This window comes from Heloderma suspectum, chromosome 3 (genome assembly GCF_057233095.1).
Source record: "Heloderma suspectum isolate Gila_16-S chromosome 3, 16-S_ref, whole genome shotgun sequence".
NCBI lineage: Eukaryota > Metazoa > Chordata > Lepidosauria > Squamata > Helodermatidae > Heloderma > Heloderma suspectum.
This window is the reverse complement of record NC_139460.1, coordinates 173,838,687-173,857,712: the sequence shown is the minus strand read 5'-3', so window position 1 is coordinate 173,857,712 and position 19,026 is coordinate 173,838,687. Positions and strand designations below refer to the sequence as shown.

Genomic DNA, 19,026 nt, shown 5'->3' with positions numbered 1-19,026 from the left:
AAATCAGATTGATTATGTCCTTTGCAGCCAAAGATGGAGAAGCTCCATACAGTCAGTAAAAACAAGACCTGGAGCTGACTGTGGCTCAGATCATGAGCTGCTTCTTGCAAAATTTCGGCTTAAATTGAAGAACGTCGGGAAAACCACTAAACCGTTCAGGTATGACCTAAATCATATCCCTGATGAATATACAGTGGAGGTGAGGAATAGATTTCAGGGATTAGACCTGATAGACAGAGTGCCTGAGGAACTATGGACGGAGGTCCGTAACATTGTTCAGGAGGCAGCAACTCAATCCATCCCAAAGAAAAAGAAATGCAAGAAAGCAAAGTGGCTGTCTGATGAGGCTTTACAAGTAGCTGAGGAAAGAAGGGAAGCCAAAAGCAAGGGAGAAAGGGGAAGATATACCCAACTGAATGCAGAGTTCCAGAGAATAGCAAGGAGAGACAAGAAGGCCTTCTTAAATGAACAATGCAAAGAAATCGAGGAAAACAACAGAATGGGAAAGACTAGAGATCTCTTCAAGAAAATTGGAGATCTCAAGGGAACGTTTTGTGCAAAGACGGGCATGATAAAGGACAAAGAAGGCAGGGACCTAACAGAAGCAGATGAGATTAAGAAGAGGTGGCAAGAATACACAGAAGAACTATACAGGAAAGATCTGAATGTCCCTGATAGCCATGATAGTGCGGTCACTGAACTTGAGCCGGACATCCTAGAGAGTGAAGTCAAGTGGGCCTTAGGAAGCATTAGTAACAACAAAGCTAGCGGAGATGACAGTATTCCAGCCGAGCTATTTAAAATCCTAAAAGATGATGCTGTTAAAGTGCTGCATTCAATATGCCAACAAATCTGGAACACTGAACAGTGGCCACAAGACTGGAAAAGGTCAGTTTACATTCCAATTCCAAAGAAGGGCAACGCCAAAGAGTGTTCAAACTACCGCACAATTGCGCTCATTTCACATGCCAGCAAGGTGATGCTCAAAATCCTACAAGCTAGGCTTCAGCAGTATGCGAACCGAGAACTACCGGAAGTACAAGCTGGGTTTAGAAGAGGCAGAGGAACTAGAGATCAAATCGCCAACATTCGCTGGATCATGGAGAAAGCAAGAGAATTCCAGAAAAACGTCTATTTCTGCTTCATTGACTACGCTAAAGCCTTTGATTGTGTGGATCACAACAAACTGTGGCAAATTCTTAAAGTGATGGGAGTACCAGACCACCTTACCTGTCTCCTGAGAAACCTGTACGAGGGTCAAGAAGCAACAGTAGGAACCAGACATGGAACAACCGATTGGTTCAAAATTGGGAAAGGAGTACGACAAGGCTGCATATTGTCACCCTGCTTATTTAACTTATATGCAGAGTACATCATGAGAAATGCTGGGTTGGATGAATCAGAGGTCGGAATTAAGATTGCTGGGAGAATTATCAACAACCTCCGATATGCAGACGATACCACCCTAATGGCAGAAAGCGAAGAGGATCTCAAGAGCCTCTTGTTGAGGGTGAAAGTGGAGAGTGCAAAAGCTGGTTTGAAACTCAACATTAAAAAAACTAAGATCATGGCATCTGGCCCCATCACTTCCTGGCATATAGAAGGGGAAGAAATGGAAGCAGTGACAGATTTTACTTTCTTGGGCTCCAAGATCACCGCAGACGGTGACTGTAGCCATGAAATTAAAAGACGCTTGCTCCTTGGGAGGAAAGCTATGGCCAACCTAGACAGCATAGTAAGAAGCAGAGACATCACCTTGCCGACAAAGGTCCGTCTAATCAAAGCTATGGTTTTCCCAGTAGTAATGTATGGCTGTGAGAGCTGGACTATAAGGAAGGCTGAGCGCCGAAGAATGGATGCTTTCGAACTGTGGTGCTGGAGAAGACTCTTACGAGTCCCCTGGACTGCAAGGAGGTCAAATCAGTCCATCCTAAAGGAAATCAACCCTGAGTGCTCATTGGAAGGACAGATAATGAAGCTGAAGCTCCAATATTTTGGCCACCTAATGCGAAGAGAAAACTCCCTGGAAAAGACCCTGATGCTGGGAAAGACTGAAGGCAAAAGGAGAAGGGGACGGCAGAGGATGAGATGGCTAGATAGCATCACGGATGCAATGAATATGAACTTGAGCACACTCCGGGAGAGAGCGCAGGACAGGAAGGCCTGGCGTGCTATGGTCCATGGGGTCACGAAGAGTCGGACACGACTGAACGACTGAACAACAACAATTACAGCTTGATGTAAAGTGACTTCAGTATTCCCCCCAACCTGTGGAACAAAAAGATTGGGACTGCCAGACAAAAGGAAACTGTTGGTACGTGGAGGCTAACTTATAATTGAGCACAATATTTATTTTATTTTTATAAATATGCAAAGCCATAGAATTTGTTTATTGCTTCTGTAGAGCAGAAGGTAAGGTGAGTGCCTTAATGTACAGTTTCTGTGTTTTTTTGTGCATCAATACATTTGTAAGAGAAAACTTCTCTTAAAAGTTTTTAAGTCTCAGAGCCTATCTTCATAGAAAACTAAAAGTTTAATTTTATATTTTTTTAACACTTCTTTTAGCTTGGCCAAATCCACTACAGATGTGGCATGCTTTTATTTGGCTCACTCCAGCAGACTCCCTCTGCATAAGTGGGGCATGAGAGACAGCATGGTTGGCAGTAGCACCAGGTTTTGCCTTCCCTCCCAAGGTTACCAAGGGTGTGTTTCTACTGGCAATTTACCCCAGCCTGGCTGCGTGTGGAGGTCGCATGGCTTACACAACATCGTGGCCATCCAGCAAGCATCCCAGAGTTTATCGCGGAAAAACCAGTTCTTCTGAGACAGGTTATAGTCTGACTGTCCTCTTTACCTTGGCTTGGTTACGTTCCTGTTGTGATGTATTCCATCATCCGCATTTGCGTTGGTATCATAGTCCTGCCCATGGGGGTATGTAGCCCTGCCCACAAGGGTGTGTCATTCACTTGCCTGTGACCTCACTGACCCAACCCTTTCGCTCCCTGTTTTCTAGAAAGTTTCAATGCCGTTTTGGAATAGGATGCCAAGGGACCAACTTTAAAAAATATATATATTGAAAATAAGCACAAGATCACTAGTGCGTATAAGCGTGCTGTCGTGGGCAAGCAAGTGCTCCCACCACAGCCTGAAAATAAGTTTTATCTCAGGTCACTTCCCCAGAACTACATGTGGGGATGATCCATGGCTACTATTCCTTTTGTCAGGAGAGCCCTAGCTGCCTCTTAAGTCCCCTCCAATAGCCAACTCAAGACACAGACAAAAAGGATTCTTTCTAAGGCTTTATTCCTTCTACAGCTTAATGACTCTTTCAGATGCTAATCACCAGCGACTAAGCAAGGAACTGCACTGGGGTAGTTAGCAGAGTAGCCTAAGCTCCAGGTAAGGCAGTTGGTCCCTGTTTGACGGAGGAGGGCGGGAAGACTCTGAACTTATGGGCTATGGAGAGGTCCTCCCTCTTTCCCTTGGGTCCTCGGGATGCGACAGTTGTTTTAGCACCAAGCAAGCAGAGCGTCTCCTCTCAGTGCCCTCCATCTGGCGCCGCTCCCTGCTCTGCACCGAACGTCCAGCAAGGCCCCATCCCCCGTTCTCTCGCTGCCAGGGTCACTATCTCAGGAATGCCGGCAGGAGAAATCTCTCCCTGCTACTGTGCCTGTGAGAGATGAGCGAGCTCCTCTCCCATGGGTTGCTGCTCTTCCTCAGAATCAGAACTGCTCTGGGGCTCTATGGGCTCAGTTTCCACCCTGACATCAACCCCGCTCCCATGAGGCCTCCCTCGTGCTCCCCCCCTGGGGCCCTGGGTTTGTGGAGGTAGAGCTGGTGGAAACGCCTTAGCAGCAACAGAGCATGCACATTTTCAGCAGGTTCCCAGGAGTGCTCAACTGGCCCGTACCCCTTCCAGTCCACCAGATATTACAGGCGGCCATGAGAAAGGCATGAGTCCAGGATCTCCGCAACTTCAAACTCCTCCTCCTCCCCCTCCACCAGCACTGGCGGTGAGGGGGAGCCGGCTGAGTGATGAGGGTCGCCCAAAACCAGGGGGGACAGCAAGGACCAATGAAAAACAGGATGGATCTTCATGGAGGCGGGGAGAGCCAGACGAAAAGCAACAGGGTTAATCTGGGCCATAATCTGGAAAGGCCCTGTGCGACAAGGCACAAGCTTCTTCGCGGGCGAGTGAGAGGGGAGGTATTGGGTGGACAGCCAAACCCAGTCCCCCAGTTGCAGAGATGGACCCAGCTGGTGCTGCTGGTCCGCAGAGGCCTTGTAGGCTGTCTTGGCTTGCTCGAAGGAGTCCCGTAAGAGGTGGTGTACCGCTGGCAACTCCTCTAAAAACTCATGGGCCGCAGGCACTGAAGAGGCAGCTAGGGTGGACGGGAAAGCCCTGGGGTGGTAACCAAAATTGGCAAAAAATGGAGTTTGGTGGGTGGAAGCATGGCAGGCATTGTTATAAGCAAATTCTGCTAGAGGCAGCAAGGAAAACCAGTCATCTTGTTGGTAATTGACATAACAGTGCAATATTGCTCCAGAGTCGCATTGGTGCACTCGGTCTGACCATCTGTCCGGGGATGGTGGGTAGAGGAAAGATGGAGGGTCACATGGAGAAGCCCAAGTAGCTCCCTCCAGAAAAGAGCAGTGAATTGGGCCCCCCTATCCAAAATGAGACCCTCGGGCCATCCGTGGAGCCGGGAAACATGCGCCAAAAAAAGCTCCGCCGTCTCCCTGGCTGTGGGCAAACCAGAGCAGGGGATGAAAATGGTCCATCTTAGAAAACAAATCCACCACCACTAGAATAGTGGTCTTACCGTGTGAGCGAGGCAAGTCAGTGAAGAAGTCAAGGGAGAGCAGTTTCCAAGGACCTGAGGGGGTAGGCAGGGGGTGAAGCAAGCCTGTGGGCTTGCCTGAGGGAGCTTTCGCCCACTGGCAAGTTGGGCAGGAGGCGACATAAATCTTGATGTCCCGACACACACGAGGCCACCAAAAATCCCACGTCACTCCATGCAGGGTCTTGGCAAAGACAAAATGCCCAGCGGTGGGGGAGTCGTGGCACTGATGGAGGACTTTCTTGTGGAGGGGTCTAGAAGGCACATAGACCCGGATGGAATGGTAAAGCAGGCCACCTCACAAAGAGAAGGGGGTAGAGGGGGGGCAGAGGCTAGCCCCAATTCCCCCACCTTTGTGCAGACAAAAGCATCCTGAGCCTGTTCAGAGTGAAGGAGCTCCTCCCAAGAGCGAGGCACCGCAGCTGCCACCAGACTCTGGGACAGGGGGAGAATCAGAGAGGGGGAGGGACTCTCCTCATCCCCTGGCTGGAGGTCCGGCTTACGAGAAAGAGCATCTGCTTGTTGGTTGTCAAAGGCTTTCACATGGCAAATCTTAAGGTGGAACCGGGGGGAAAAAAATGACCACCTAATCTGCCACTGGTTTAAGGTACAGGCTGTCTGAAGATGTTCCAGGTTGTGATGGTTGGTTCTGACTTCGACTGGGTACTGTGCCCCCTCCAGAGGATGATGCCAGGTCTCCAAAGCAGACTTGATGGCCAACAGTTCCTTCTCCCAGATGGTATAATTCCTCTCAGACATGTCCAGCTTCCTGGAGTGGTAGGCGCCGGGTTGCAACCCACTGCCCGCCCGATCTGGCTGAAAAAGCACAGTCCCCACTGCAAAGTCAGAGATATCAGTTTGCACTACAAAAGGCTTCCTCAGGTCGGGACGTAACAGGATCAGCTCAGAAAAAAAGCTTCTTAAGTTCCTCGAAAGCCTGTTGGGCAGATGCCGTTCAATTAAAAGAAGATTTCCTGCCTCAAGGAGGTCCATGAAAGAAGATGTCAGCCAAGCAAAGCTGGGCAGGAACTTTCTGTAGAAATTTGCAAAGCCCAGAAAATGTTGCAAGTCCTTCTTGGTGGATGGAGCCTGCCAGGAGAGGACAGCTTGGATTTTTGCAGGATCCATCCTGATACCCTTAGCTGAGATAATGTAGCCGAGATAGTCCAAAGACGTTAGGTCAAATGCACATTTCTCCAGCTTGGCATAAAGATGGTGCTCGCGAAGGCGCTGGAGGACAGCAGAGACATGGTGCTGATGGTCGTGGGGGTCCTCAGAAAATATAAGTAAATCATCAAGATAAACAATGAGGAAAGTGTCCAAATAGTCCCGGAAGATGGCATTCATAAAACACAAAAACGTGGGGGGGGGGGTGCACGCGAGCCCAAATGGCATCACTAGGTATTCATACGCTCTGTACCAGGTGCCGAAACAGGTCTTCCACTCATCCCCCTCCCGGATGCGAATCAGATTGTAGGTGCCATGCAGGTCCAACTTGGTAAAAATCTTGGCTTGCCCCAGGCACTCCAGCATCTCCAGTATGAGGGGGAGGGGGTGCTTGTCGGGGATTGAGACTGAATTCAGCACGCTGAAGTCATGCACTGGGTGGAGTTCTCCTGTCTTTTTGCAAACACAGGTGGGGCACAGGTGGGGCAGGAGGAGGGGCGAATGAAGCCACGGCTGAGGTTCATGTCCAAAAACTCCTGCAGAGCTCGAAGTTCTGGCTCCAACACTGAATACAGCCGGCCGGCGAGGATGGTAGCCCCGGGAATGAGGTTAATGGCACAGTCAAAAGGGCAGTGAGGGGGGAGCTGGTTGGCCTCCTTCTTGTCGAAAACATCCCGAAAAGCCGTATACTTCTCTGGGAGGATCACGGTAGCTGAAGAACTGCCAGAAGCAGACGAGGAGGGGGAGGAAAGGGTTAAGGCCTGGGCTGGGACCGGTGCATGGGTTGGGAGGCAATGCTGCTGGCAGTAGGGAGACGAGAACTCCACTTGCTTAAGCGCCCAAGAAATCTGAGGATCATGCTTAGAGAGCCATGAAACACCCAGCACGATTGGGTATTGGGGAACCTTGGCCAAGTGAAACTGAATCTGCTCAACGTGGGACTGGGCGCGCAGAGTGAGCAGAGCTGTAATCTGGGTCACCGCACCCGAAGAAAGAGGGCACCCATCGATGGTCTCCACTGCCAAGGGGGCAGGAAGAGGCAGGGTATGAATACTGTGGAGGTGAGTGAACGTTTCATCCATGAAACTCGTCGCAGCCCCAGAGTCCACTAAAGCCAGGGCCTCCACCCCACCCCACTGGGAGGAGCGGAGGTGAACATGCAATAGCAGATGGGAGGGTGGGGGGGTTGCGGAAGGCACCCGCCTGGTGGGGAGCTGACCCCCACACTGGAGACCCCCAACAGGCTTGGAGGGCAGCCTAGTCAGGCCTGGGGACGAGGAGGAGGAGGAGGAGGAGGCAGTGAGGCTGCTGGTCTGGCACCGCAGGTTTTGGCGAAATGTCACAGCTTTCAGCACCAAAAACGTTGGCACTCTGTGCACCGCCGCTCTAGTTCCTCTGGCGATAGCAGGGCTTGGGTAGCTCCCAGCTACATCGGGGTCTCCTCCGCCCCCACTGCAGGGGCGGGGGTGGGGGAGGGGCAGGAAACATGGGGGAATGGGAGGAGGGAAATCTCAGCCCCCGGCCCCCGCCGGGTCTACTGGCGCCCCTCGAGCCAACTATCTATCTGGAGGCAGGTCTGGATGAGGTCCTCCAAAGTAGACGGGCTAGGCGTGCGTGCCAACTCATCCAAGATCTTGTCGTTCAAACCATCCAAAAACTGAGCCACCAGCGCAGCATCATTCCACTGTAAATCCTGCATCAGCAAGCAAAAGGTGGTCACGTAGCTGGAAACTGAGTCCTTGCCCTGCCTGAGGCGGCAAATCTCCTGCGAAGCCATCTGTGTGCGAAGGGGGTCACGGAAAAATCTGGCCATTGCTGTCATGAAACCTTGATAGTCCCCTAGCAGGGGGTCATTAGCGAGAAGAAGCCCCAAAGCCCATTTAGCTGCCACACCTGAAAGTACGTTAATGATAAAGCCCACACGAACCTGTTCTGTCAGGAAATCCTCAGGTCGAAGGTGCATGTACAGCTCCGACTGAGCACAGAAAATCTGAAAAAGTCCTTTCTCACCAGAAAACTTCTCTGGCAGAGCCACCGGGCACTTGTGGCGGGGGGGAATTGGAGGTGGTGGGGGTTGAGCAGCAGCTTGCAAAGTGTGCACGGCAGTCGTCAGTTGAGCAAGTTGATCACGAAGATCCTGGTTCTCTTGTGTGAGAGCTTGCACCGCCGGGTCCATGGCACCGTCCAGTGGCAGTAGGAGCAGAGGAAAAAAAAAGGAACGGGGACCAAGCTGTCAGGAGTGCCCTAGCTGCCTCTTACAGTCCCCTCCCATAGCCAACTCAAGACACAGACAAAAAGGATTCTTTCGAAGGCTTTATTCCTTCTACAACTTAATGACTCTTTCAGATGCTAATCACCAGTGACTAAGCAAGGAACTGCACTGGGGTAGTTAGCAGAGTAGCCTAAGCTCCAGGTAAGACAGTTGGTCCCTGTTTGAAGGAGGAGGGTGGGAAGACTCTGAACTTATGGGCTATGGAGAGGTCCTCCCTCTTACCCTTGGGTCCTCGGGACGCGACCGTTGTTTTAGCACCAAGTGAGCAGAGCGCCTCCTCTTGGTGCCCTCCATCTGGTGCCACTCCCTGCGTCTGCACCGAGCGTCCATCAAGGCCCCATCCCCCACTCTCTTGCTGCCAGGATCACTATCTCAGGAATGCAGGCAGGAGAAATCTCTCCCTGCCGCTGTGCCTGTGAGAGATGAGCGAGCTCCTCTCCCACGGGTTGTTGCTCTTCCTCAGAATCAGAACTGCTCTGGGGCTCTATGGGCTCACTTTCCACCCTGACACCTTTGTGTCCTTCGGTCCCCTTTCACAAGCTTCATAGTTCAGCTTTCATATATTACACGCTAAGGCGCTATCTCATTAGAACACCATTGCACAGATCTTCCATCAATACGCATACCCTCAATGTCAATATCTCGCTATTGCTCTATCACTGTATCACAAAATGGCACTTTTGGCAAAATGGCATTTGCGCTATCACGTGATAGCACATTAGTTCAGGAGCACCTCCTGAGTCCTGAGGCTTGTTCCCGAAAATGCACTGTCATGCATTTGTGCTATTGCGCAATAGTGCATTTATTCAGGGGTGCCTGCTAATGTGGTAGGCCGATATTTAGAGGGAAAGGGGGGGAATGGGCAGAATGGGGTATTGGTCTGGGAAGTCTACTCAGAAGTAAATCCTGTTGTGGTCAATGAGTCTTGTTCCCAAGATTGCCATTAAGGGGAGTAAAGCATGGAAGGGGGAAACTCTGCTCTTGGTTAAGCAGCCCCTGCCAGTGATTGGAGGTGCTGATATTCACCTCCAATCCCCCCACCCCACCCAGAAGTATGTTTCTGTCAGCAACTTATAATGGTACGGTGCAGTCCTTTGTGGAGCCATGCCAATTTCATGAAAAACTCCGGTATTCCTTCATTTGCTTCACCCTTCCATTTTTGTGGAAACACAGCCCAGGTTTCAGAACTGGACCAGAAGGGCTGGATGTGCACGCACTTGTCTGATCTCAGAAGCTAAGCAGGGTCGGCTCTGGTCAGTAGTTGAATGGGCGATTGCCTGGGAATCAGGCTTCCTGCATTACGCAGGGGGTCGTTCTATCCCTTCAAATGAGACTAAGTTTTACCCCCTTCAGCTTTTTTTTTTTAATTAAGGCATTATCTTCGAAGAATCGTGGCTTCTCTGCGTTTTTTGTTTTCTTTCTAATTCAGGCATGATCTTCAAAGATTAGAATCTTTGAAGATTTGAATCTTTGAAGATCATGCCTGAATTAGGAAAAAAAAAAATTGCAGAGAAGCCACGATTCTTCGAAGATAACGCCTTAATTAAAAAAATAAAAAGCTGAAGCAGGGAATAGAAGGGGGTAAAAGTCTCATTTGAACAGCCCCCTGCTCAGTGCAGGAAGCCTGATGCCCAGGTTGTTGCTTATCCAACTACTGACCGGGGCCAACCCTGCTTAGCTTCCAAAATCAGACAAGCATGCACACATCCAGCCCTTTGCTTGTTGCTGAGGAAACACTCAGTGCTGAGGAAGCTATGCGATCAGTAGCCGGAAGACAACATGGGGCCATCGAGAGCTGTGAGTTTGGTGGGCGTGGAATCAGCAGAAACAGGAAGAGTTTCTGATCCTCCAATGAGAGCCTCCATCTTTAAGAGCAGGAAAACAGCACAGCACTTGAGTGTGAACCGAGCTCGCACATTCGATGAAGCACTGCAACAGGGAAAATGGGTGAGTGTGGATAATCATGTTTTAATGCGAGAGCGTTTAACCCGACAGGACACCAAATTAATTGCGATGACAGGTGCAATGTAGATCAGCCCAAACTGGAGAGGGTTCAGAGGAGGGCAACAAAGATGATCAGGGGACTGGAAACAAAGCCCTGTGAGGAGAGACTGAAAGAACTGGGCATGTTTAGCCTTGAGAAGAGAAGACTGAGGGGAGATATGATAGCGGTCTTCAAGTACTTGAAAGGTTGTCACAGAGAGGAAGGCCAGGATCTCTTCTCGATCATCCCAGAATGCAGGACATGGAATAATGAGCTCAAGTTACAGGAAGCCAGATTCCGGCTGAACATCAGGAAAAGCTTCCTGAGTGTTAGAGCAATACGACAATGGAACCAATTACCTAGGGAGATAGCGGGCTCTCCCACACTGGAGGCATTCAAGGTGAAGCTGGACAGCCATCTGTCAGGGATGCTTTGACTTGGATTCCTGCACTGAGCAGGGGGTTGGACTCGATGGACTTGTAGGCCCCTTCCAATGCTACTATTCTATGATTCTATTATTCTAACCCAAACCAGAGAATTCTAGAAGCGGTCTCATCAATACCTTTACAGTACCAATACTTCCCTGTGATATTACAAATGCCTCACCTAACTCATAGAATCATAGATAGAATAGTAGGGTTGGAAGGGGCCTACAAGGCCATCGAGTCCAACCCCCTGCTCAATGCAGGAATGCAGAACTCATCCAGTAACATTAATCTTCCTTGGAGTCATTCTGCTTTGGCAGTTCATAGCCATTCTGTCTCAAATGTTACCATCTGATGAACCCCAGAAGATAATCAAAATGCTGTTTATCCCCAGATACACTGCTTTATACTTTGTACTAGTGAATTTTATCCTATTTCTGTTACTCCAGTTCATGAGTTCATCCCGCATAACTTTACAATCCTTCTTTTGTATTTGTGTCTTCTAACTTGGTATCATCAGCAGATTTAGTCAACACACTCCTATTTAACTGCTGGGCAACTAATGAAAATACTGTGTGAAATAGGCCCAAGGATTGATCTTAAGAAACTCCCCCAGTTACTTCTCTCTGACTCAAAAACTCTGCCTTTGGGGCAAAGTCCTTTGTTTCCTTTCCTTTATGTTCCTTACCTAGCAAATTGTAAATGGATTGATGTCCATCTTTTTTCATTTGGCAATTCAAGCTTTGTTATCAGAGAAGCAGGAGAAGAGTCCATGTGGTGTATGGTAATGGTTAAAGTATAAAACTTCAACTGAGGAGACCCAGGGTGCTTCCAGACGGAGGGCTCCTAGTGCTAACAATCAAAAGGCATTGTGCTGCTGTTCTGTCTTTTCTTCCTTAACAGATATCTGCTATAAGAAAAGAAGATGGTATCATCTGGACCCACAATTAAAGTCCATGAATGGAACAATAAAAACCTCATCTGGAAGCACCTCCAGGCTCAACTTTGAAGAAAAATGAAATACATATATGCTGCAGCCAGCTCTTTGGAGGACGTGTGGGCAGATAGATCAAGAAACATGGCCTGGATTCAAATACGGAGAATTTGTTGAGCTTTGTAGTCAATTAGAAAAATTAACTGTAAAAACATATAGCCACTCTGCCTGCTCCCCCCTCTTTCTTTTCCAGTCTTCTTTCCTCTTTTTCCGTTTGTGTATTGCTGCTTGATTCTTTCACTGGGCATCTTTATTTTCATGACAGGAAGCCTTCTGTTCAAATTTTGAGTGTGTCTGTGGGGGTGGGGGATAGGAAGGGGACGAAGCGCGTTTTCATTATTAGCATTCAAAGTACTATTGTGATCCTATCCACCTTCCAGAGTTAGTTCCCCCCTTGCTTTGCAACAACAGCCCGATTCAGGTATTATTACAGCCGTGAACGGTGGTGGCAATGAGTTGAAAAGGGCTGTTCCCTTTCCCATATCATGTGCCTTTAACACCAGCTGAATACAAACACAAAAGCACAATATATGAATGTCGACTCAGAAGTAAGACCTACTATGTTCAATGGGTCTTACTCCCTAGTAAGTGGCTTTAAGCTTGCAGCCTGAATCGGTCTTCCAGCCACTCCTCAACTTGGGTTTCTCTATTCATCTATTTGCAATTTGTTGGTGTCCTCCGTATATGTTGAATGTTTTGTTTATGCTACCGGACATTATGATAGGTACTGATTAACATGTTCAAAGATGTTTAAAAAAATAAAAAATAAAGTTTTATTTTTTTTTAGAAAGCCTGTCCGGTTAGATTTCTACCTGTCTTGTAGCCATTAAACACATAGGAGCCTGGGTGGCTGGTAGTGCTAGCTTCGATTCCATGCCATGTACAAGAACTTTTAAGCCCCAACACACCCGTTTAACAGTACTGCTTCTACGTCTGTCCCCTGCAGGCCCTTTCCGTTGTCTCGTGCGCGCCGCACTTCTGTCTCATCCCGGCCCTACAAGCAGCGGGTGCAGTTTCCAGACGGACGCTGTGCTGCGACGGAACCCTTCCCCCCGGGCCTTGGTCCTCCAGTTCTCCTTTGCCCATAGGGCCATGCAATCCCGGGTGGTGTGTCTCAGCAGTGGCGGCGGCGCCTGCGGGGCTAGCGGCGCAGCGAGGAGGGTCCGGCTTCTTTTGCAACAAGTATCAGCGCGGGGTCGACCAGCTGCCGGTGAAGAAAGTGAGCGGCTGCTGCGGTGCCACGTCCGAGCGTTGCACGGCGCCGGGAGAGCCGAAGGTAACAAGACTTTCCTTGACTCCCATATAGGTCATTGCTGTCTGTCTCTGTGTCCCGTCCTTCCCAAGCCCTCTCGCTTCCCGTGTTGCAAAGTCCTCACTCTCCTTCGTGTCTTTGCGAGCACTTTCTCAGCCTGCTCTCAATCTTGTATCCTACCGTGTTCCTCACCCCCACCCCTATTTTTCTGTCCCAGCTGATGATTAACTTATGGGATTCTCTGCCATAACATGTTTTGAGGGTTATGTCCGTAATAGCTCAGAAAAGGCTCAGACACACTAATCAAAGGATATCAGTCGTGATAATCGAACCTCCCTTTTCAAAGGCAGTGTACCTCTGTACCAGTTAGTGGAAGAGAAATAGTGGGGGAAGGCTGCTGTTACCATCATGCTCTGGTTGTTGGCTTCTCAGAAGCATCTGGCTCCCAAAAAATCCTGCACTTATACTCTACTTCTTATGCTTTTTTTCCAGGCCTCTTCCTTACCCATTTTTCTGTATTTCCATACCTGTTTTGTCTCTAGAGTCTGTATATGCATGCAGTCACACACTTTATTTCATGGGTGGGCAGCCTTCAACTCCAAGAAGTCCCTGCTAACATGGGCAGTTGTCAGGAACGTTGGGAGTTGTAGTCCAAAACATCTAGAGATCTTTCTGCCCACGCCTGCTTTATTACTTCCATTCTTTCTTTCAGTAGCCCTCCCCCCTCCCCTATGCAAAGAGTTATAGAGCTCCTTTACCTTTAATAATTTTGTGGAAGAGAGAATTCTGGAACATGCAGCTTTTCTCACCTTCTCCATAACAAGCAGCACTTGCAGCTATTCCCTCTTGTACACTTCCCTCTCTTGAAAATATAGTAGCCATTCTTTTTTCTTGTCCTCTGGTCACCCCCTCCCAATTGCTGTCCTGATTGCTGCCTTCACTATTTGGGTGCTTCTGGATGAGGCTATTCCGTTATCACTGTGCCTCATTCACAGAATTTAACTTGTAACCTGTTTTCCCACCACTTCTGTTTTTTTTCATACTGTAGAAAATCCATTAAGGAAAAAAGGACAGAATAGCTGCCTCAGTTTATACCTCAGCAGGGATCTGTTTGAGCTTTAATTAAAGTGTTGTGGAATATTGTGGAACTGGAGAACATAGTTTCTGCCACTGTGTAGTTGGTGCCTGCTATTGCTCACAGTTCCTCATTCCCTGGTTCACATGAAATTATGGGTTATAGCCATACATGCCATATCAGCAGGGCCGCAAGAAATTCTAGATCAAGTATGGGTCAAGAAATTTGATGCCAGTACTTAGGAAGGTGAAATACTTTTCCGCCTTGGGTAGAGTAGTGCCTCAAAATGTGTTTATAGAGCAAAGGTGGGCAACTTGTGGCCCTCCAAATGTTTTTTGGAACTACAGCTCTCATCAGCCCTAGTCCTCATAGTCAATGGTGAGAGATCATGGGATTGTAGTCCGAAACATCTGGAGGGACACAAGTTGCTCATCACTGTTATAGAGGCTTGGAATCTAAAGATATTTTTTCAGACATGGACATCAATATTTTAAAAGTATATATGCATTTCAGATTTTGATCTACATATGGTACATTTAAAAAAAAATCAATACTTTTCTTGGTATGTACATTTTTACTTACCCCTACTTTTGCTATAATTTCTCTAATTTCTTATCATACATTTGGCTCATTATGGCCTATAAATCTGATCACCTGGCATACAACATGCACAGCCTTTGCTATACAAACATATGCAAGTCCCACCCTCCAAAACCCCTTTATAATCACCAACATTTTGATAGGAAAAAATGCAACATTCTTGTCAAGCACTCGCTGTCATGCACGGGTTGTCTTTTATTTTGCTCAGTGTTTCCCCTTGCAGGGATTTAATTTTCTTCTTAGAATGAGTTGGTAAAGGCTTGGCAATACATATAAATGCAGATGTTTGGGCTGAGGACAAACCTTGCAAACCAGTACTTGATATCCTGAATTAAGGCACTGTAGAATTAACATGTTTAGGTTTTTGGAGAAATTTTGAATACCAGTCCTAGATGATAATTTTCTGCTGGTAAATTATTGGAAGCCTATTATTAAAAACTGGCATGTTACAGATGTGTTCAGCCTGAACAAGTAAACCTCAAATCCACAAGAATGGCATTACCACCTTAAAAATGTTTATATCGGGGGTGCAAAAATCCAGGTTCCTAGTAACCACTGGTGCTAAGCAGTTGGCCCTAGTGACTAGCATCTGGGTTGTTGCAGAGATCAGGGAAGCAGATTTGTTATCTTATTTGGCTTTTAGAAAATGTCACTGATGTCTTTCACCCCGGATTTTCATCAGCCTGCAAGTAAGGACTGATGGACTATGTGCCACCTGCCTGCTTGATTCATGGTTCTTTTATTTTACAATACTAAACATAGCTGGGATGTTTGATCTGCCCTCCTATTCCTTCTCTCTCTGAAAGATAAGTGATTTTTAGTGAAACACATTTCTGCATAAATGAGTTTGGGATTGCATCTCAAGTAATCTCGGCACATCCCTTCTCTTGCACTTTATTATGATTAGATTTTATTTATTTATTTATTAAATTTAGTAATTGCCCATCTGGCCAGTCACCCAGCCACTCTGGGCGATACACAACAATAAAAACAGTTCATACAATAACATTCAACATTAAAAACATCACATTTCTAAAATTACCCTAGCCCACCCCAAATGCCTGCCTGAACAACCATGTTTTTAATGCATGGCGGAAGCTCATTAAACAGATTGTTCGTGTTTCTCCTGTAGATGTCCCAAATTTCTGTACTATTAGGGATGCTGGAGAAGTTCAGGATAGAATAAAATGAGCTCGGATTTCTAAGAATCTCACCTGCAGAATCCGCTGGAGGCTGTGCAGAGGCTGTGGACTTTTGGATCTTTTTTTTTTACTTTCCCAAAATGTATGCAAATTTATTTATAGGAAAATATGCAAGTTTCTGCTGAGACTGGTAAACATATGCGGGGAAGAGTTAAGTGGAATGGAGGACAATATGCTAAATGTGATGTACTAAGGTAAATTATGTAAATTGTTGCGAACCCTCCTACGGAATTATTTGCGTATTTTTCTGCATAATGAAAAAAACTGCATCCATTTGTGGATGATGGAGCAAAAGACGCCTGACAATCCACAAAACACAGAGTGGATTTTACACAATCCATACATCCCTAATTTCTATACAGGAAACATTATCTACGTGTTTAGCTTTAATGACGTCTTTGTTGTATATCTTGACCCTTTTGCATGTTTCTCAGTGTGCTACTTTTGCTGAGGTTATAACGCTGAGGTTTAGGTTTGAGCAAAACTCCGCTGTTTTTGAGAGTGGCTTGCCCTTCTCCTTATATAAATTTCCTTGTCATCTTCTAGGCTCTCTCTGGATTTGTGTGCTCTTCCTTATCGCTTTGGGGTTTTTACATGGTAATAAATCTTTGCAGAACAGTCCCATGATTGTCACTTTATTGCCCAACAGCTTCAGTTTTGATCAAAGTCCTTTTAGTATTGCTCTCTTGCTGCTGCTTCTTTCTGAAACTGTCTCCTGGAATCTCCAACTCATTTCTGCCACATTAAAAGCAATACTAAAAATTACTGATTAATGTAGTCCGTGAACATGAGACTATCAGTTGACTTCAACTAAAAATTCAAAATGAGCAGTAACCCTGATGGTTAGTGTTCTGAAGTGACAGTATACAACTGTATTTGAAAGTATCAATAACAGACTGTTTAGAAATTTACAGCTGGTCAAAATGTGGTAGGAAAATTAATGAAAGCTTAGAATTCTTGGCATGGTATGGGTCCCATTTGGCCCATGTTTCAGAAAGATTAGCTTAAGAATATTTTTTTCTGATTACCACTTTAGTATCCAATGATTGACTATTACATTTTAGGCTGAGAAATGATCCCCAAAACTCCCTTCTCTCTCCACAGCCTGTCACCTTTGCTCCTCCTCCCTGATATGGCCATTTCCTATTTGCTCCTTAAGGATAACTATATTATTATTATTTGCTGCTTAAGGATAACTATATTAATCTAGAACTGTTTCTAGATCTGTTTGATCTAATCTGTTTGATTGGAAGTCCCTAATTTTACTGCTAGCTCAGATCAGCCAACTTGTTCTTCATCCACTGAAGTGATTCTATATTGTTGCGTTATGCTGTTTTCAGTGACATCTTATATAAGTCAGGTATGTGATCACATCACCTCAGTAGCTGAACTAAGGTTCATGATCTTGTTAAAAATTAGATCCAGTATGTTCTCCATGTCTGCCTTTCGCCCATTTAATAGTGGTGCCTCAGAGGGGGAGGGAAGGAGGCTGGGGCGGCCATAGGATACACTGTATCATAGCCATCCCAGGCTCCTCCCTGCCCCCAGGAATGCTCTGTTTTCTCTGTCTCCATGCTCCATTTTCCGAGCATGGAGAGGTAGCTGGCATGCCTCTCTCTGCACAAGCTACTAGAGGGAGCGGGCAGGGAGCGTGGTTTCCTGTCTCTGACCTCGGAGCCAGGATGGGGGACATAGGATTGCCCCCTTAGTGTCACAGCTTGTGTGAACGACCTATTTTTTGAGAGTTGCAGATGCAATATGACTGATTGAGACATTCATTAACATTTGTCTCATTTCCAAGAATAATTCTTGAATCTGTAAAGGCCAGGAGTTTATTCAAGGGAAAAATGAAGCCTGCCCATTTTGTCATTCTGTACAAAGGTTTACTATTACAGCTGTGAAACAGAGAATAAAGGCTGTAGTGAAATTCATAGGTAAAATGTCAGCTTGAGCAGTGTACTGCAGGAAGATAGTGTCCTGAATCAGACATCACCATTTTTGTAGGCTGTGTTAGATTTATGATCAGTGTATAGTGTATTTTTAAGGCAATAATCAATGACAACTCTCCTTTTCATTTTCAGGTGATACTGTTACCATTGGAGATGTATCATACAAACTCAAAACTCCAAGGAATCCGGAACTTGTCCCAGTGAACTACAGTAAGAAACTATGTTCCTCTAAAACCAAGCTCAAAGTAGGGGTCCAGTTGAACAAATCTGTGAATGTAAGCATAGTCCTTAGTGGATAGAATATTGGACTTAGACGAGGGAGATGCATTTTCAAATACTTGCTTTAGCATGAAGCTTATTGGGTGATCGCCCTCTCTCAGCTTAATCTATTATGCTGGGTTGTTGTGATGATAATATTTTAGGGAGGCTCTTTGGAGGAAGGGCAGGATAAAAATGTAATAAATAAATAACAACTTTAAGTTCATTAAAAACACTTGCTTCACAAATGTTTGTTCCTCTTAGGTCATAACAGCTCTAGGATCTTCTATAGCAAAGAACTACAACTAGGCTGTCCAATGACAAACTAGACTACAATCCTAACCACACTTACTAGGGACTAAGCCCCATAAAATACTTACTTTGAAGTAAACATGTATAGGATTGCACTGTTAATACAGTTTTGTCTCCAACAAGAACTGTGGATTGCCTCATACATCCCATGTCTGTAATAGAGATTGTGGATCAGAGCCCCATATTGGTGGCATATACTTTTGTGTAGCTATGGGGGTAATATTGGCCATCTTTACAAGGAACAGAATCTAAGAAAGGTTTAGTTAAATGTGATAGTTAATACTTGTATTATATGATTTCTGTCCATTTTCCCACAATACACCTCAGTACAAGTGTGCATGGACATGACTACACACACAAATTAAAGATTCCTAGTGTGCTGTGACATTTATGTGAAAGAAAAGCCTTTTTTTCTTGCATTGCTACTAGATTTTTTTAAAATGGTGTTCTTAATTATAAGGAAGTATTTGCCACAGGATGGAGGTGGTTGGGAGGTGGGGTGAAAGGAAGTGAAGGAGAAATGGAAGGAAGTCTGAAAGGAGGATTGTTGTTTGTTTGCCTTCAGTAGTAATCCGTGCACTACTCGACAACTTTCACCTGAGCACTAGTAATGTTATTTATTTATTTATTTATTTACACAATGTATCTACTGCTGTACTTCAATAAAATATCTGAGTGGTGAACAATAAAATGGG

At 46.3% G+C, this 19,026-nt stretch overlaps 1 protein-coding gene across 2 annotated transcripts in view; it reads left to right on the top strand.

Annotated features, from left to right (window-relative positions):
• Window positions 1–12,698: 12,698 nt before the first annotated feature.
• The window catches only part of VWA8 (von Willebrand factor A domain containing 8), a 123,091-nt gene continuing 116,763 nt past the window's right edge, over window positions 12,699–19,026 (top strand). Inside the window, exons 1-2 of one of the 2 annotated variants that reach the window (XM_084844917.1) lie at window positions 12,699–12,959; window positions 17,894–17,971. In XM_084844917.1, the coding sequence (XP_084701043.1) occupies window positions 12,776–12,959; window positions 17,894–17,971 (262 nt within the window). In that variant the 5' untranslated portion in view covers window positions 12,699–12,775. The remainder of the gene's footprint in view (window positions 12,960–17,893; window positions 17,972–19,026) is intronic. The other variant, XM_084844919.1, reaches the window with a different exon arrangement.